The sequence below is a fragment of the Primulina tabacum genome, chromosome 11, assembly GCF_025594145.1.
Source record: "Primulina tabacum isolate GXHZ01 chromosome 11, ASM2559414v2, whole genome shotgun sequence".
Taxonomy (NCBI): Eukaryota; Viridiplantae; Streptophyta; class Magnoliopsida; order Lamiales; family Gesneriaceae; genus Primulina; species Primulina tabacum.
In genome coordinates, this window is record NC_134560.1 from 3,816,082 (window position 1) to 3,831,250 (window position 15,169).

General features: G+C 35.5%; 3 protein-coding genes across 7 annotated transcripts; 2 read left to right on the forward strand and 1 right to left on the reverse strand.

The window, feature by feature from the left end:
• The first annotated feature begins 663 nt into the window (after window positions 1-663).
• On the forward strand, window positions 664-6,626 carry LOC142518746 (ubiquinone biosynthesis O-methyltransferase, mitochondrial). Of its 5 annotated transcripts, none has more exons than XM_075621558.1 (10): window positions 664-686; window positions 3,436-3,701; window positions 3,792-3,881; window positions 4,195-4,273; window positions 4,412-4,489; window positions 4,716-4,764; window positions 5,416-5,465; window positions 5,698-5,847; window positions 6,184-6,264; window positions 6,373-6,626. In XM_075621558.1, exons 2-10 carry the CDS (start codon window positions 3,490-3,492, stop codon window positions 6,478-6,480), a joined length of 897 nt encoding a protein of 298 aa, XP_075477673.1. In that variant the 5' UTR covers window positions 664-686; window positions 3,436-3,489; the 3' UTR covers window positions 6,481-6,626. The 5 variants fall into 5 exon arrangements, with proteins under 5 accessions (XP_075477673.1, XP_075477671.1, XP_075477672.1 ...); XM_075621556.1 differs by lacking the exon at window positions 664-686 and adding an exon at window positions 2,635-2,993; XM_075621557.1 differs by lacking the exon at window positions 664-686 and adding an exon at window positions 2,635-2,914 and having other exon boundaries at window positions 3,431-3,701.
• Window positions 6,627-7,199: 573 nt separating this feature from the next.
• On the reverse strand, window positions 7,200-12,591 carry LOC142517768 (glutamyl-tRNA(Gln) amidotransferase subunit A, chloroplastic/mitochondrial). Its single transcript, XM_075620205.1, is given in 11 exon segments — window positions 7,200-7,624; window positions 7,789-7,902; window positions 8,265-8,314; window positions 8,434-8,527; window positions 8,763-8,840; window positions 9,003-9,078; window positions 9,252-9,346; window positions 9,448-9,627; window positions 9,926-10,237; window positions 12,020-12,105; window positions 12,108-12,591. Coding segments are annotated over 11 exon segments (1,614 nt in total). The 5' UTR covers window positions 12,544-12,591; the 3' UTR covers window positions 7,200-7,531.
• A 58-nt stretch (window positions 12,592-12,649) lies between these two features.
• Window positions 12,650-14,859, forward strand: LOC142517769 (large ribosomal subunit protein eL20y-like). The gene is made up of 4 exons (XM_075620206.1): window positions 12,650-12,795; window positions 12,950-13,065; window positions 13,967-14,030; window positions 14,360-14,859. The coding sequence occupies exons 1-4, from the start codon at window positions 12,712-12,714 to the stop codon at window positions 14,699-14,701; spliced, it is 606 nt and encodes a 201-aa protein (XP_075476321.1). The 5' UTR covers window positions 12,650-12,711; the 3' UTR covers window positions 14,702-14,859.
• The last annotated feature ends 310 nt before the right edge of the window (window positions 14,860-15,169 follow it).

Below are 15,169 nucleotides of genomic sequence, written 5' to 3' on the forward strand. Positions count from 1 at the left end.
GGTGTTGGACGTCATGGTCCCGAGTATAGATCTTCAAGTACAGCTGATAGTTCTACTGTTTATTGTGAATTCAGATACTATAATCGTCGAGACGAAACACTATTACAAAATCAGTCATCCCATTCTAATGATCTTTCGTCATCTCAATCTAATCAATATCCCTATGGACAATCACGTCAATATCCAAATGTTCAAAATCAATTTAATCTATGAGATACTGATGAAGAATATAACAATGATTTCGCTTCTCCGCGTCACTCTTCATGGTATTAGCTTTGGAATGTTATAATTTTTAGTGTATTTATGTGCTATTATTGTAAAATAGTTTGGTATTGGCGACGGTTTATCTTACAACCGTCGCTACTAGCGACGGTTAGGATTACCGTCGCACATAGCGACGGTTGTTCTACAACCGTCGCAGATCTTATCAGCGACGGGTTTTTAAAAACAGTCGCTATTGGCGACGGGTTAATTCCGTCGCTAAGTTTCTATATATACCGCGCTTAGCGAACATTTTCTTTACGCGATTTCGCGTTTCTTCTCTGGTAGCAGCGAAACTCTATCAATTTTTTCGCAGTTTCGGTTTTTTTATTTTGTAATCACATTTTTTCGTATTAATTTCGTAGATTTGTTCGTCGGTATGATCTTCCAATATTACGTGGATCTGCATATCTTCACGCACTAAGGTTTTTAAAGCGTTTTCTTTACAGAAAATTTAATACTTAATTTTTGCATAATAGTTTATTTATGAATTTTAGCGTAGTATTTTATTTATGAATTTTAGCCTAATAGATTATTAATTTTGTAAATCATGCATTGGTTGTTTTTTAATATATAGATTAAAAAACCGTCATTTCATTAAGCTAAGGTTTTTTGAAAGACCGTTGGTTAATAAAGCGACCGTTTTGTAAATAAACGTCGACGTCGCTAAATATAGCAACGGTTTTTGACTAAACGTCGCTATACTAAACGATTTGTCTATAACCGTCGCTTAAATTAGCGACGGTCTGTATGTTACCGTCGCTAAATAGCGACGTTGTTGTTCAATAAAACCGTCACTAGTTGTAACGGTTATTGAGAAACCGTCGATATACGAAGGCGATGCGACCTCCGTTACGGACCGCCAAACCGTCGCCTCACCGTTTTAGCGACGGTTGTCCTCTTTTTTTTTTGTAGTGCTATGAGCCGTTCATCCGATAACGTCTTGTAAACTTCAAGTTTCAGTTGTTCATTTTTAGGTGTGAACGAGTATGCTAGATGTCACATATCGACTATATTAAGTCATTGAGAGTTGTATGTATAAAATTAGACAGTCTTCTCATTTGAACTAGCTTTTGTGGTGGACTTCGGCGCACACACTCATATATTCTTACCTTTGGGGTAATATTAATTATGTTAAAATAGACATTTTGGTCATATAAATTATGTTGTCTTCCTCTACGTTGTCAAAATTAGGTTTTAATCACGTGACTTTGTGTTTTGTTGGTTTTTAATCATATTTTGTTGGAGTGCTAAAAATCAACAAAAATCATAATAATAGGATATTACCTCAACACTCCAACAAAATAAAATTAAAAATCAACAAAAATCATAATAATAGGATATTACCTGGTATTATTGAGTTTCATTACTTTACATGTATCATAAGACTGAACCAATGGCCTACAAATAAGATTCCCATACTTAAGCCAGGTACCAAGACGTAATGGTCAAAAGATATAGCTGTCCTAATAAACACACAATAAATGGGCGGCCTTCATTCAACTCAATTCAACTCTTTTTTCCCTAATAATGTCAATCCACTTCCATTTCTTTTATCCCAGACTGTGTTAAGTTCGAGAATTTACCCAACACGTTCGCAACGAGGTACCACCGCAGGGTCCCCACTCACAAAAAATCACATCTATATATAAAAATATCAATGAAAACAGTAGTTAAAACGTGATGCACACACAAAATATTGTTTTATAAATTGAAAATTTTAGTTAGTGAATGTCTTTTTTGGTTAACATTTTGAATTGCAAAAAAAGAAAAAAAAAAAGAAAGATAGGGTAAAAACAAATACATTTGCTTTTATTATGAATTTATGAACAGAGTCTGTAACGTGGGATATATCTGTTCATTCATGCAAAGAATTTATGTAAGAGTAAAGCACATGCTGAAAAGAATAAAGTTCACTGGAACAAAAGTCTTTGTATTTTACTTTAGAAGTTTTTAACCAATCAGAGTAAGAGTAACGTTCACTCAATCCCTTGTCACCCCAATCCCCTCAATCACAACCTTGGATTATATCTATTTTCATGTGGTAAATTTAATCAAAACCCCAAAGGTTATCTTACCCATTTTGACTTTTGTTGCAACTCTCAATATTAAATTTTTTAAATAAAAAAATACGAAATCTGCCGTTATTATGTTCCTCATTCTTGAAAAATAATCACATCTACATTAATTTAAAAAATATAAAATTGGTAAAATATGTAAATGAGGTAGAAAATCGTCACTCAAACAAATTTATATTATTTTTAAGTCCGAAATAACGGATCGAATTGACTTAATTCAGAAATTCGATTTTTATTTTTAAAAAAATCGGTTTCGTTTCTTGATTATTGTTTTGGAAATTCGGTTAAACAGAATTAATCGCTTTACTTTTTAAATACAATTTCAATTTTATATTGTTTAGTTTAGGGCCATAGCAGTTTTGTCCATTGGGCTTTGTTTTGATTGGCCCAAGTTTATTTTGAAAAAATAAGAAAAGCCTCACTCACTTGAATCTGTAGCACTTCAAATATATCCTACCCTAAGCTAAATCGACAGTGTGTATGCTGGTCATCTTCATCCAAAATCCATTGTGAGAAAATCGGAAATGGCACAAAATGACATCTCTTTCATTATTAGCACACTCGATATCAAGTTGGTACTGTTCATGTTCTTCCTTCTCTGCTCGTTTTGATTCTCTATTTCTATAGCCAAACAACCATTTCTGTATTTTTGCTGTAAGTATTGTGTAATCATTGTAGAAATGCAATTGTTTGTTGTGGATTTCCTGGGTGGCCTATCAATTTCACTTAATCATTTGCTTAATTTGATAAATGAATAATTTTAAACATATTAAACTAATTTTGTTATTTTAATTGTGTACTGGCGTTTGCTAGAACTAAGGCCGTATTTTGGCATCTAATATCATGTATTTGCAGATATTTTTAGCGTCATTCGCATTGCAAATGAAGAATTTATTAAGCTACATTCATTGTATTTATCAGCAAATTTCGTTGGGTTTGGGTGACAGCACATGAATCTCTCTATTGCTTTTAATTTTTTAGATTTTTTCACCTGAACATTCGGTTAGTGTTGTTCCGACCGAAATAACCGATTTTAATTTGGTTTGTTTTTTTCGGTTTTTGATGAAGCCCATTGTTTTGTTTTACATTAGAACAGGCACAGTAACGTCGCCAGGTTAAGCAGTGGCGCTTCTGTAATCGGCTTAATGCAATGGCTTCAAGGCTTCTGTTAAAACGACTCCAAACCCTAACAAGGTCCTCTCCAAGGTTCCACAATAAGTTTTGTCGATCCCAATATCGGTGCTTGAATCTTGCAAGGCATTATTCAGATTCTGTCAACAGTCCACCAGCTCCCGGTTTTCAGTTAAAGAGCTCGTTGAATCAAGATGAACTCAAGAAGTTCTCCGCCATTGCTGAGACATGGTATTATTTTCAAAATTGTCGGAGATTTCCTTTTCTTCCAGTTATTGTTGAAGTTTATTTGTTTTATAATTTTTGTTGAATGAATTGAAGGTGGGATTCGGAAGGGCCATTTAAGCCATTACATGTGATGAATCCTACCAGACTTGCTTTTATCAGGTCTACGTTATGCCGACATTTTGGGTAATCTTATTCTGCACGAGTTTGACTTATTATGTTTCTTAGGTGGTGTTTGGAAATGCTTAAAATAACCTCTAAATTTTGTAAAGAAAAAGTTCATGATCAATTTTTTTAAAGTATTTGCAAACACTTCCTTAATAATGCTAATCCTTAATTTCACTCTTAGGCAAGAAGTTATTGATCTTTGTTAATCCTACACCGTTGCTTTTATAAGGTCTACTTGTTGTAGGAACCTAAGAAATGATGTTCCACCTGGATATTCTTTTCTCTCTTGTTTTTTTTTTTATAAAAACTAGTTGGTGTGAACTTGTTTCAGAAAGGATCCACGCTGCCCAAGACCATTTGAGGGATTGAAATTCGTGGATGTTGGTTGTGGAGGGGGTATTTTATCTGAGGTATGCATCTTTAATTTTTGGCTCTCAGGAAGGGCAAGTAATATCTATCCTTGAGATTGCCTAATGCCTTTCAGATATACTTGGGTACTAGAGTTTCCTTTTTGCAGTAATCTAATGACTTATCCTTTTAAATTTCAGCCTTTGGCTCGCATGGGTGCAGATGTAACAGGAATTGATGCTATAGAAAAGAACATTAAGATTGCACGCATTCATGCGGTATGTTACTTGCAAAGTCATATAAACAAAGAGGGGTATCAGTTGTAGGCATGATCAACTAATACAAGGAGCAATTATGTTTCTTTGTATGTGTATTGGGAAAAGTTATTATGGACCTGTCCTTCTCAATTGTTTCAATTTTTTCAAAAGAATTTGGAGAGTCACACATTTATATTTTCTTCGAAATTTTTTTGCTGTTCATTTATAAGAGTTTGCATCTTTGCAGGACCGGGATTCAGTTACTTCATCAATTAATTATCAATGCACAACTGCTGGTACACATCATATTTGTTTGTTGCTGCGAAGGTTATAATTGTTGATCTGTCATTTTTACTTTTCAATTTTAATAATCTTTGAATTCTTCGTGCATCTTGCATTTTTTTTCTTTGGCGGTAACTCATTTCTACGAGCTATTCTGCAAATCTTTCTATTTTCTTCCTATTTCCCTATCTATGCTCACCCAAAAATAACGAACACAAGATTTCTGTTGGTTCTTCCATGTGTTCCTTGTTATTTTTCCTGCAACACTATGAGCAATTATATATTTCTTTTCTTTCTATTTTTACCTACCCTTTTCTTTTCCCCCTTTTCTTAATGTTTGATGGAGCAAGCAGATAAATGGAAGCGATTAAAGCGTGTGTAGTCTGTATTTCTTTTTGCTCTGGCATGGAATGTGATTTATTGCTTTCACATCTTGAATTTCACATAAGTATAACTGTTTCATTTTTACATTACTGTTTACTTGTATTGTTATACATCACACCATGTTAATACGTTAGATTTTGTGTTTTCATCATTTCCATCCGTTTGTGCTTCATGAATGATTTTTATATCTTTTTTTTTTTCTATCATTCATTCAGGAAACCTTTTCTTTTGAATTTGTAAACCATTTGTCAAAAGCTGATGCCATCATTATTGTCATACAGAAAAATTGGTGGAAGAGAGGAGAGAATTTGATGCTGTAATTGCTTTGGAGGTGTGTTAGCTTATTCATGCAAATGCAGTTAACAATGGTGCAACTTGTGGAAAATAAGGGCAATCATTAATATGGCTTCCAACGCAATTTACTAATATTGTTCAAGTCTGCATTAAATGAGTGGACATTTGATTGGATTCAGTTATTTTTTGGTTTAATCGTGTTTCGGTTTCCTTAGTATTGTGTTAATAGGAAAGTGGACTAATCTGATTGTCTTGCATATCCTACCTAGGTAATTGAGCATGTGGCAGATCCTGCTGAGTTTTGCAAATCCTTGTCAGCATTGACAGCTGTTGGTGGAGCTACTCTAATCTCAACAATTAATCGTTCAATAAGAGCTTATGCAACTGCCATTGTCATTGCAGAATATGTCTTACATTGGGTATGTATACTATACAACCGCTCATTGTTTTCGAAGTGTTTATATGCTGGTAAACCATGGACTAGATAGAGGCATCAGTAAAGTGGCTTATTTTAGTCACATTGAAAGTGGCATTTGTTCTGTGTCCAGCGTGTGTCGTTAACAAAATTTCTGACAATGCCTACAGATGTGCGTCATCTGCTTCTGAAATTTGAAATATATATTTATTTTCTTGAAAACCTTCTCTGTTTACCAGCAAAATCTATGGGGGTAAAGTTTAAAAAAATATGCCTCAAAAGTAGTCCCTCTTTTTCATCATTGTTTGGTATTAAAGTGTTTAAATTTTGTTACATATAGCTTCCGAGAGGTACACATGAATGGTCGAGTTTTCTGACGCCAGAGGAACTGGTCCTAATCCTTGAGCGTGCTTCCGTTCATGTAAGTATGAGATAAAAGTTGCTAGCTTTCTCATTCTTGTTTTCCACGGAGTTGACTGTCTCGTTTCTCCTTCATTTGATTTTCGATTGTAATTCCCATCTTTATCAGGTTCAAGAGATGGCCGGGTTTGTCTACAATCCTCTGTCAGGGCTATGGTCTCTCTCTGATGATATCAGTGTAAATTTCATTGCATTTGGAACAAAACACAGCGCATAGAGTAGCCGAAATACACTGTTTTTATATAGGTTTCTTTAATTTTTCCGGTTTACCCTTTTGACCATTTTCATTTTTGTCACATCACGATAATAATTAATGCGCGCTCGTTCACATACGCACTTGCAATAAATCCATACCAACAACAATCTGATGTAATGTATAACCGTGTTCATCAGTCTGTAGGTTGTTTCAATATTGTTTTTAAAATAAAATACATTTTTTATATAAAAATATAAACATTCCTTTTTTGCGCATTATCAATCATTTAATCATTTTCAATTTATATTGATAAGTAAAAAATAAAATATTATTTCTTTCTTTTGTAGTGGATATTTGTTTTTGTCGCTTAGCATATATCATTGTTATTCGTAAACAGACGTGTTTATTTCTTTTTAGAATTTCTTTTGTCTCTAATAAGCAGAAGCTAAAGACGAAAACAAAATGTGACGCACCTTTGCACCCAAACAAAGCTAATATATGTGCGTACGTTTCAAATAAAATACAATTTTGTTTTTTACGTAAATCATTATACAGAACTGTTAGGATTTAATTTACACGAGACTTTATATGAGAAGGTTAGATTCAAAGTGTCCTTCGTTTCCCGTTCGGTCTTTTTTAGTTTTCATTTTTGCAATATTATCCGAGAACTTGTGTTCAAATCCCACTTGTATACATAATAGTTAGATTAGAGTTTATCTTAGTATAAAAAAACAGTACAATAAGAAAGTGAGATTTCATTTAATGCAACGTTGTAATGGTCAAGTTTTTCAGAGAAATAAGCAAAATCGATTATCCAGGCATCTAACGGAAATTGTCCCCATGTCTTCAATTTTCGGGTACAGACAGATTACGGTCAACAATAACGACCACCAGTCCTAGTCTATCAGCCATTCATAGCACAGTCAACTTTTCAAGAACATTTGATAATGATATAATGGAATAATAATTTTAGGTAACAAGGAGAAAATGAAAATGTATAGAAAAATTTGAACCAAAAATTCTCATCCTCCAGAACAAATTTGCATGGAAACGGCACCATATGGTGGGGTGATTACGAACTCCATTCATCAGCTATAATTGGTGGGATAAAAGAACAACCCTGAAGAGTCTGCTCAAAGATATGTCCAACTCTCAACAACTTTTCCTGCACCATCAACATTCAGAGAAATGCATCAGAACAAACTTTATTTTCTTACAGGAAAAGGCATATCATTAATTTCAACTATGCAGCATATTAAATAGCATTGAGATGTATAGTTGCAGAATGAACATGTTAAATTTTTTGCTAAGACAAGAATATTTACGCACCTCATCAAATGCAGCTCCAATCATTTGAATTCCTACGGGCAGGCCCGCAGATCCCCCTTCAACAAATCCACATGGCACAACCAATGCAGGCAGACCAGCCAAGTTAACATTGACCTGCGTGAACACATAAAAATACAAAAGAATCAGCAAATTAGGACCGTGCTTGCGCAGAAAATAATCCGATTCAATATCTATGCAAAGATGTCTTGTAACCTTTTTGCATCTCTCCCTCTCTACACACACACACACACACATTCCAGACCACTTCACAAATGGGAAAGGGAAAAGGTTTTTCTACTCTAGCAACTAAAAATGACTTGGGTGTAAAGAATGATAACCCCTTAACCCCTCATTAAGATATAGGAACCACGAAGACTCACGGTGCAGATGCACAAGATAAGGGAACAACAAAAAGAACTGAAAATCTCCAAATAAGTACACAACTGCAAAATCTAGAAGTGTTTCTACAAACTCACAGTCATTATGTCTCCTGCGTACATAGCCAGTGGGTCATTTTTCTTCTCACCTGGACAAATTACATAACTCTTCTTGAATGATTTCAAACTAGAACATTAAGAGAAAAAATCATGGGTCCATAAACCAAATATGGAATAAAGTGCAAGGTGAACTATGCCGGTGTCATACCAATCTTATAAGCAACAGATGGAGCAGCAGGAGATATCAAGATATCATTTTTGTCCAAAGCTTCCTTGAAGCCATTCCGAATAAGAGTCCTAACCTGAAACAGCAGCAAAGAAAATAATTAAGTGCAGAAAGAATAACAATGTGATAAACACTCATGACACAGTGATTACACCAAATTACTTCCAGGGCGGCAGTAGATCAGCTTATCAAACATTGAGTTTCGAATATTCTAGAGCCGCAGCAGAATGATAAAACATATGGTATTAATTTTCTTTATCTAACTCGTCTCATCCATGAACAATATAAAAACAGGGAATTGGTAGTCAAACCTGCTGGGCACGCTTGTAATATGCATCATAATAACCAGCTGAAAGTGCGTACGCACCCATTAGAATTCGCATTTTAACCTGCAACAAGAAGATAAATGTTGCAAAGTGAATATCTGGAGAGGTCTTCTCTCAGACAAGATAATGAAACAACAACAGACGAATACTTCCCACGATAACACGTCATAAACCCATATCAAAACAATGAGCTATTTTCCCCCAATAGATTTTCAAGAGTCATACCTCAGAACCAAAACCTTTAGCTCGAGAACCCCCATAAAGAGAATTAAGCTCTTCTCCAAAAACTTGATTGCCATATCTAAACAGAATAATAATTAGATACAAATTACAAGGTTTCTGCTGTTATTCCATACAATAAGTATTGGGTAGTTTATAATAGAGATGATTATATACGGCTGTCTTCCAAATCCGCCAATCAACATCACACCAGTTCTCTATTTGAATTGTCATAAAGGAATGTTGTAATATAACCTGACACCATCATAACGAGACAAATTTGATGATGATTCAGATGAAGCAAGAATATAGTAAGCTGGCAATCCAACGGAAAATGACGGTAATGAGACCTGCATCAGGCAAAAAAATATGGAAAGGAAAAAATTATGATTCTATCAGAGTGGCATAAATGAATGAAGATTAGGGAAATATATGACAGAGAAAAGGAAACCTCAGTGACAATGCAACCTAGTTCTTCCAAATGCAAAACAGCATAACAAACTGAAGATGCTACTTCCGAATCAACCCCATCTCCAAGCGTTTCACTTATCACACCAACTTTCATCCCCCTCAAGGGTTTAGACTCCAAGTAATCGATGGCAAGGAATTGTGATGTGTAGTCAGGAACTTCCTAAAACGTATTCGCCCATCAAGATTAAGAGACAGCTGAAGAATCTTGAAAGCATGACTTGATCTTAGGAAGGTAGAAGCTAGACTAAAAGCTTGATTAGCACTCTCCTAGCCATAAAAAAGGTATGTCACTTAAAATACATGTATAAAAAAGAAAATGAGGTTTGCCTTCATCTCAATTTATGCCCAACAACCCAACCATTCACCTTAATTCCTACAATGGTTATAAGATATTTTTGGTAGTAGATGATTGGGTGCTACTGAATCACGAATGCAGGTTTAAGTATTTAAACATTTACTCTCTTGCTACTGGTCGCATCAAAATTATCATGGCCCGAGATAGTGTGAAGGAGAATTCCTGCATCAGCAACAGATGAACCAAGGCATCCAATAACATCCAAGGATGACGCATAAGCCACAAGTCCATATCTTGAAACGTGCCCATACGTTGGCTTCAATCCAACAACCCCACAGAATGATGCTGGTTGCCGAACACTTCCACCAGTATCACTTCCCAGTGAAACCATGCACTGTCTGGCAGAAACAGCTGCAGCTGAACCCCCTGAAGACCCTCCTGGTACCCGTGACAAATCCCAAGGATTAGCCGTCACCTAACGAATATGAAGATGTGTCACCTGAGTAAACCATATCCAATTACAGGCTATAATTTAAGCTAATTCTTCACTTTGTAATAGTTTAATAACTCGAAATAGTTGTAGCAAATCAAAAGAGCTCTGAGCCATCTAAATATCTTATCATGATGTCAATATCCATAAAGATCTTATTCAACACTAAAGGACTGAAAGTGCTGCAATTATTTGTGATTGACCGTACTATTTGTTCTGTTATGTTGGCTCAATAAACTGGAATATTCAAAGTCAAATTATGGACCACTTCTTTTTCAAGAACACCATCCATGGTTGATTAGGAATTTATGGTCACTAGACTCTACTTTGGCACCTTTTACAAGAGAATATATAATCAATTATTTAAATCCATCTCCCCACCAAGAATCAGGTAATACTTCAAACTTTAACATGGTGATTCTCTACACATGGTAATGCAAGTAAAAAATGGAATCAGGTTTAATCATAGACTCTAGGGGTAACTAGCGTATATACACAAGCCAAGACGCAACTCTTCAATGAATCACAACTTGCCATGCAGCCGGCACCTTGGTCCGCTTTAAAGACTCAAGGTCTCGATGAACCTACCTAAGATATAGGAATTGTTGAGTACATCTTATATTAAGTTAGTTTTTCCTTTTAAACTGATAAATATTTGCTTGTTATAATTCAATACCTTGTAAAGTACATTCTGGGGATGTCACACAGATTTGTACAAAGTATTTTGATTTTAGAACATTATGTCTAGATACAACAATATTCTATTAAGGGGCCTGCCTTTTCTTACACCTTGCTTTTAAGCCATAGTCACTTGAGAGACTTACAACTCTGGTAAGGATTTGGTATTCCAACATCACACCTGACCATAATCCCAAAGTCAAAGGTTTAGCATATAGCCATAGACACGACTCGATTCTGGTTATGTTACGGTTTAAACCGCATTATTCGTTAAAATTTAACGGTCGTGAAAGAAAAGAAAATTACTTTCATAAGGTCATCAAACTACTTAAATATAATCATGCAATAATTGTATTACAACATAAAACAACCATTTGAAAAAGAAATAAAATTTGTATTTGAAAATAATAAAATAAAAAAGTATTACAAATTATGTAAATTAAGTTGTCGATCTATGCTCATGACTTTAAAACTTAAGATGAATTTTGAAGTTTAGACTAATTAGCTTTTAATTCCAAATGGCGTCGGGTTAGGTTCCAGTTTCTAATTGTAAATCATCGGTTTTGATTCCGTTTTGGAACAACTAATAAAAGGTTTTGGTTGCAGTTTTAGAGATAATGTTCCGATTTTGGTTTACTACCCAAAGGGAAACATAGTAAGAGTTTGCGTCGTTTATGTTTACATATTCACATCACACTTTTTCAATCAGTATCCCCACAATGAGACAAATCATAATGCTGCACAACTGATTATTTCACGGAGAAAGTATCTTCTGAGGTACATAATACCGCAACACAAAATATATGCTACAAAGTGCAAAAATTGCAACTTTCTCCGCGAAGAAAAAAAAACAAAACCAATATCCAGACATTTTACGGAAGTCCATAGATTGAAAGTGTTAGTGAACAGGGACAATTTTAATCCGTCAAACACCTCCAGAAAATTCACAAGCTTCAGTTCACTTAGCCACATTGCACATTTTAACAATTCAGATTACCACTTTTACGAGCAGAGGAACCCACACATAGCAAACCAAGTAAAGTTCATGCAAAAATCAAACTCTATCATCGCTACAAAAAAGATACTAACTTGATAAGCAGAGCCTTCAGTTGTACTCCCCATACCAAACTCATCTAAGTTCGTCTTCCCAACAATAATAGCCCCCGCCTCCCTAGCTTCTTCACTGCCGTGGCATCAAAAGGTGGCCGATAATTCTCCAAGATCCTAGACCCTGCGGTCGAGGGCATGTCGGAGGTGCAAATATTATCCTTAACCCCAACCAATACCCCAGCTAGGGGCCCCACTTCATCATTGTTCCTGATCTTATCATCCAGCTCCTGAGCCTGCCTCAACACGGCTTCTTCTGGAGAGACGTATAGGAAGCTGTTAACTTGAGGCTCAATGCGGCGGAGGCGGTGGAGGAAGGACTTGGCGAGGTCGACGGCAGATGTTTGGCGGGAGAGGAGTGATTTACGGGTCGTGAGGATATCAGATGGCGGAGAAGGAATGGCGGTGGCTGTGGGGAGCAGAGGTGAGGCGTGTAGGTATTTGAAGGTGGTGGCGGCGGTTGCGGGGGATCGGAAGAGACGTGGCGGTTGGGCTGAGGATAGCATTTTCCGGTGGTGAATTGGAATATGAAAGTAAGCTGCTCGCTTCTCTTGATCGGCATTTTGAGCTCATGACGATGGGCCCGTGATAATATTTGATATATGCTAGCCCAATATGACCCGTTGGCCCAATAGGTTGACGAGCCCATTTAGTAGGGTTTCATTTCGTTCCTCATGCGTACCATATATAAATTCAAACCCCAACATATTTTACAAGCGACGCGCAGATCTAAATCCACTGAAATGGTGACATTCAAGGTACTTTTGTTTGTAGTTTCTCTATCTGCTGTGTCTTTGAACTCATATATTCGTGTAATTGTACTTGTACATACTATTTTTACTGTGCAATGCGTTAGGTGTTTGATTCGGGTTCGAAGCCTGATGTAATTGACTGGGTTGTGTACTTGCGCAGTTCCACCAGTATCAGGTCGTGGGGAGAGCTCTTCCGACGGAGACAGATGCGCACCCTAAGATCTACCGCATGAAGCTTTGGGCTACTAATGAGGTCCGAGCCAAGTCCAAATTCTGGTATTATTGCACTCTCCGTCCTCTTCTTTATCCCCAGTCTCCCAATTGGATGCTGTTGGATGTTAAAAGGATACATTTACTTTGAACGCTGTTACTTTGACAAGTCTATAGGATTGATTGGGGTAATTTTAGTTTACGCCTGGTTTTCTTCAAAATTCTGAGCACCCCTTGAAGCCAAGTTAAATGCTAGCTGAAACCATGAATAACTGCGATCAAAAGAAAAGAAATATCTGTGTGGGTAGAGGGGGAATATATGGCAGGAGTTTTTTGTTTTTTTATTAACATTTATTTAGCTCTATTGCCCAATGTTGTATCTACTCTATCTATGATTCAAGTGTTTTAAAGATCAGCAGAAATACATTTTTCTTAATTTTATTTGGTTATTAGTGTCTTATTTAAAAGAATAAAATTTTGATTGGATTACAACTTGATTTGTTTAGGCTTGAAACCCTTTATCTTATCTTATATGATAAATGCTGGATATATTCAGTTACTATTATTTTGCCGGCCCTGGCCTTGAAGTAGAAGCAAATTCTATTTCTCAGTGGCACGACTTCATACATACTAAGATACAAATTAGTTTTTTTTTCGTTTTTTTATGCGGAATGCCTAAGTAATATCTCTCACGATGGCCTTACAAAAACTGAGTTTGGTATATTTTAGTGGTGTTCATAACTAACCCTCAAGGTAAGTAAGATGAGAAAATAACATAGGTTGTGTTGTAATTTCTATATATTTTTACTTAAATACTATTTGTTTTACAACTTGTTGAAATTTTTTTATATAATAATAATTTAATTTTTAATAGTTAAATGTGTTACATGTGTGCTCTTGCCACTTATAAGTTAAAGATTTGCATTGATTACATTAAATGGGTTTTGATAGTGTTTTATTCGTGAAGGTACTTCTTGAGGAAGCTTAAGAAGGTGAAAAAGAGCAATGGTCAGGTTCTTGCTATCAATGAGGTAAATGATCCAATTGTTTCATCTTTTGTTCTGATCATTTCAGTTTGTTTGATTTGAAATTGAAAACAGATCTATCGTTTAAATATATTGGTTCCCATTTAGATTACCTCACTGTCCGGTGAAACTTTCCTCCATTAAGCATTAGGATTTAAACAAAAAACATTTTTTATGCTTGGCATTGTTGGATCATTTTCATCTACACTCTACTAATCTCCTGTTCATTTTGGTACCGATAATATGTTCCCATGTAATATCTTGAGAAAACATGTTGATCCTTGCACCGACATTCACATTGAGACCATCTCTGTCTTTCCCCTGTGTGTTTGTAGATTTTCGAGAAGAACCCAACTACTATTAAGAACTATGGAATCTGGCTGCGATACCAAAGTCGAACTGGATATCACAACATGTACAAGGAATACCGCGATACTACCTTGAACGGTGCTGTTGAACAGATGTATACAGAAATGGCTTCTCGCCACAGAGTTCGACACCATTGCATCCAAATTATTAAGACTGCAACCATTCCCGCTAAGCTGTGCAAGAGGGAGAGCACAAAGCAATTCCATGACTCGAAGATCAAGTTTCCCTTGGTGTTTAGAAAGGTGAGGCCGCCAACTAGAAAGCTCAAAACCACATACAAAGCTTCCAGGCCAAACTTGTTTATGTAAGCTGATTGAGTTGGTGATTGCCAAATTTATACCCGCTCGTTTTGTAGTCGGTAAATTGAATCCAGTTTTTGGTTTTACTTTTCTAATCATTGGACAAATATTCTGTACTAGTGCTTATCTGAAACGAACTACTATAAATTATTCGGGATTACGAGCTACTATAGATATATATGTTAGGCCGCAACGAAAAATGTCTGAAGTATAGCTAATTATAATTATTTAATCTCACGATTGTAAGAGTTGTTTAATTATTACAATATATTAATTTTGATGTATTGGAATTTTAAATACGTACAAAAATTTGAATTTTTGAAAATACACTCGAGAAAGTTTCATGCTCAAAAGTCAGAAAATCCTAAAAACATTTTCCAAAGAATCTCAAAGTACCACATAAATGTCTCATCTTATTATAAATTATTCATTCCTATTTCTTAATTAACTTTGATTTATCGAATATTGATAGTTATG

Bases quoted from the DNA above. Each gene is read 5' to 3' on its own strand.
- LOC142518746 (XM_075621558.1), top strand. From the start codon at position 3,490: ATGGCTTCAAGGCTTCTGTTAAAACGACTCCAAACCCTAACAAGGTCC. The intron at 3,702-3,791 runs GTATTATTTTCA...AATGAATTGAAG, and splicing joins TCCGCCATTGCTGAGACATG to GTGGGATTCGGAAGGGCCAT. The intron at 4,490-4,715 runs GTATGTTACTTG...GCATCTTTGCAG, and splicing joins AGATTGCACGCATTCATGCG to GACCGGGATTCAGTTACTTC.
- LOC142517769 (XM_075620206.1), top strand. From the start codon at position 12,712: ATGCGTACCATATATAAATTCAAACCCCAACATATTTTACAAGCGACG. The intron at 12,796-12,949 runs GTACTTTTGTTT...GTACTTGCGCAG, and splicing joins CTGAAATGGTGACATTCAAG to TTCCACCAGTATCAGGTCGT. The intron at 14,031-14,359 runs GTAAATGATCCA...GTGTGTTTGTAG, and splicing joins AGGTTCTTGCTATCAATGAG to ATTTTCGAGAAGAACCCAAC.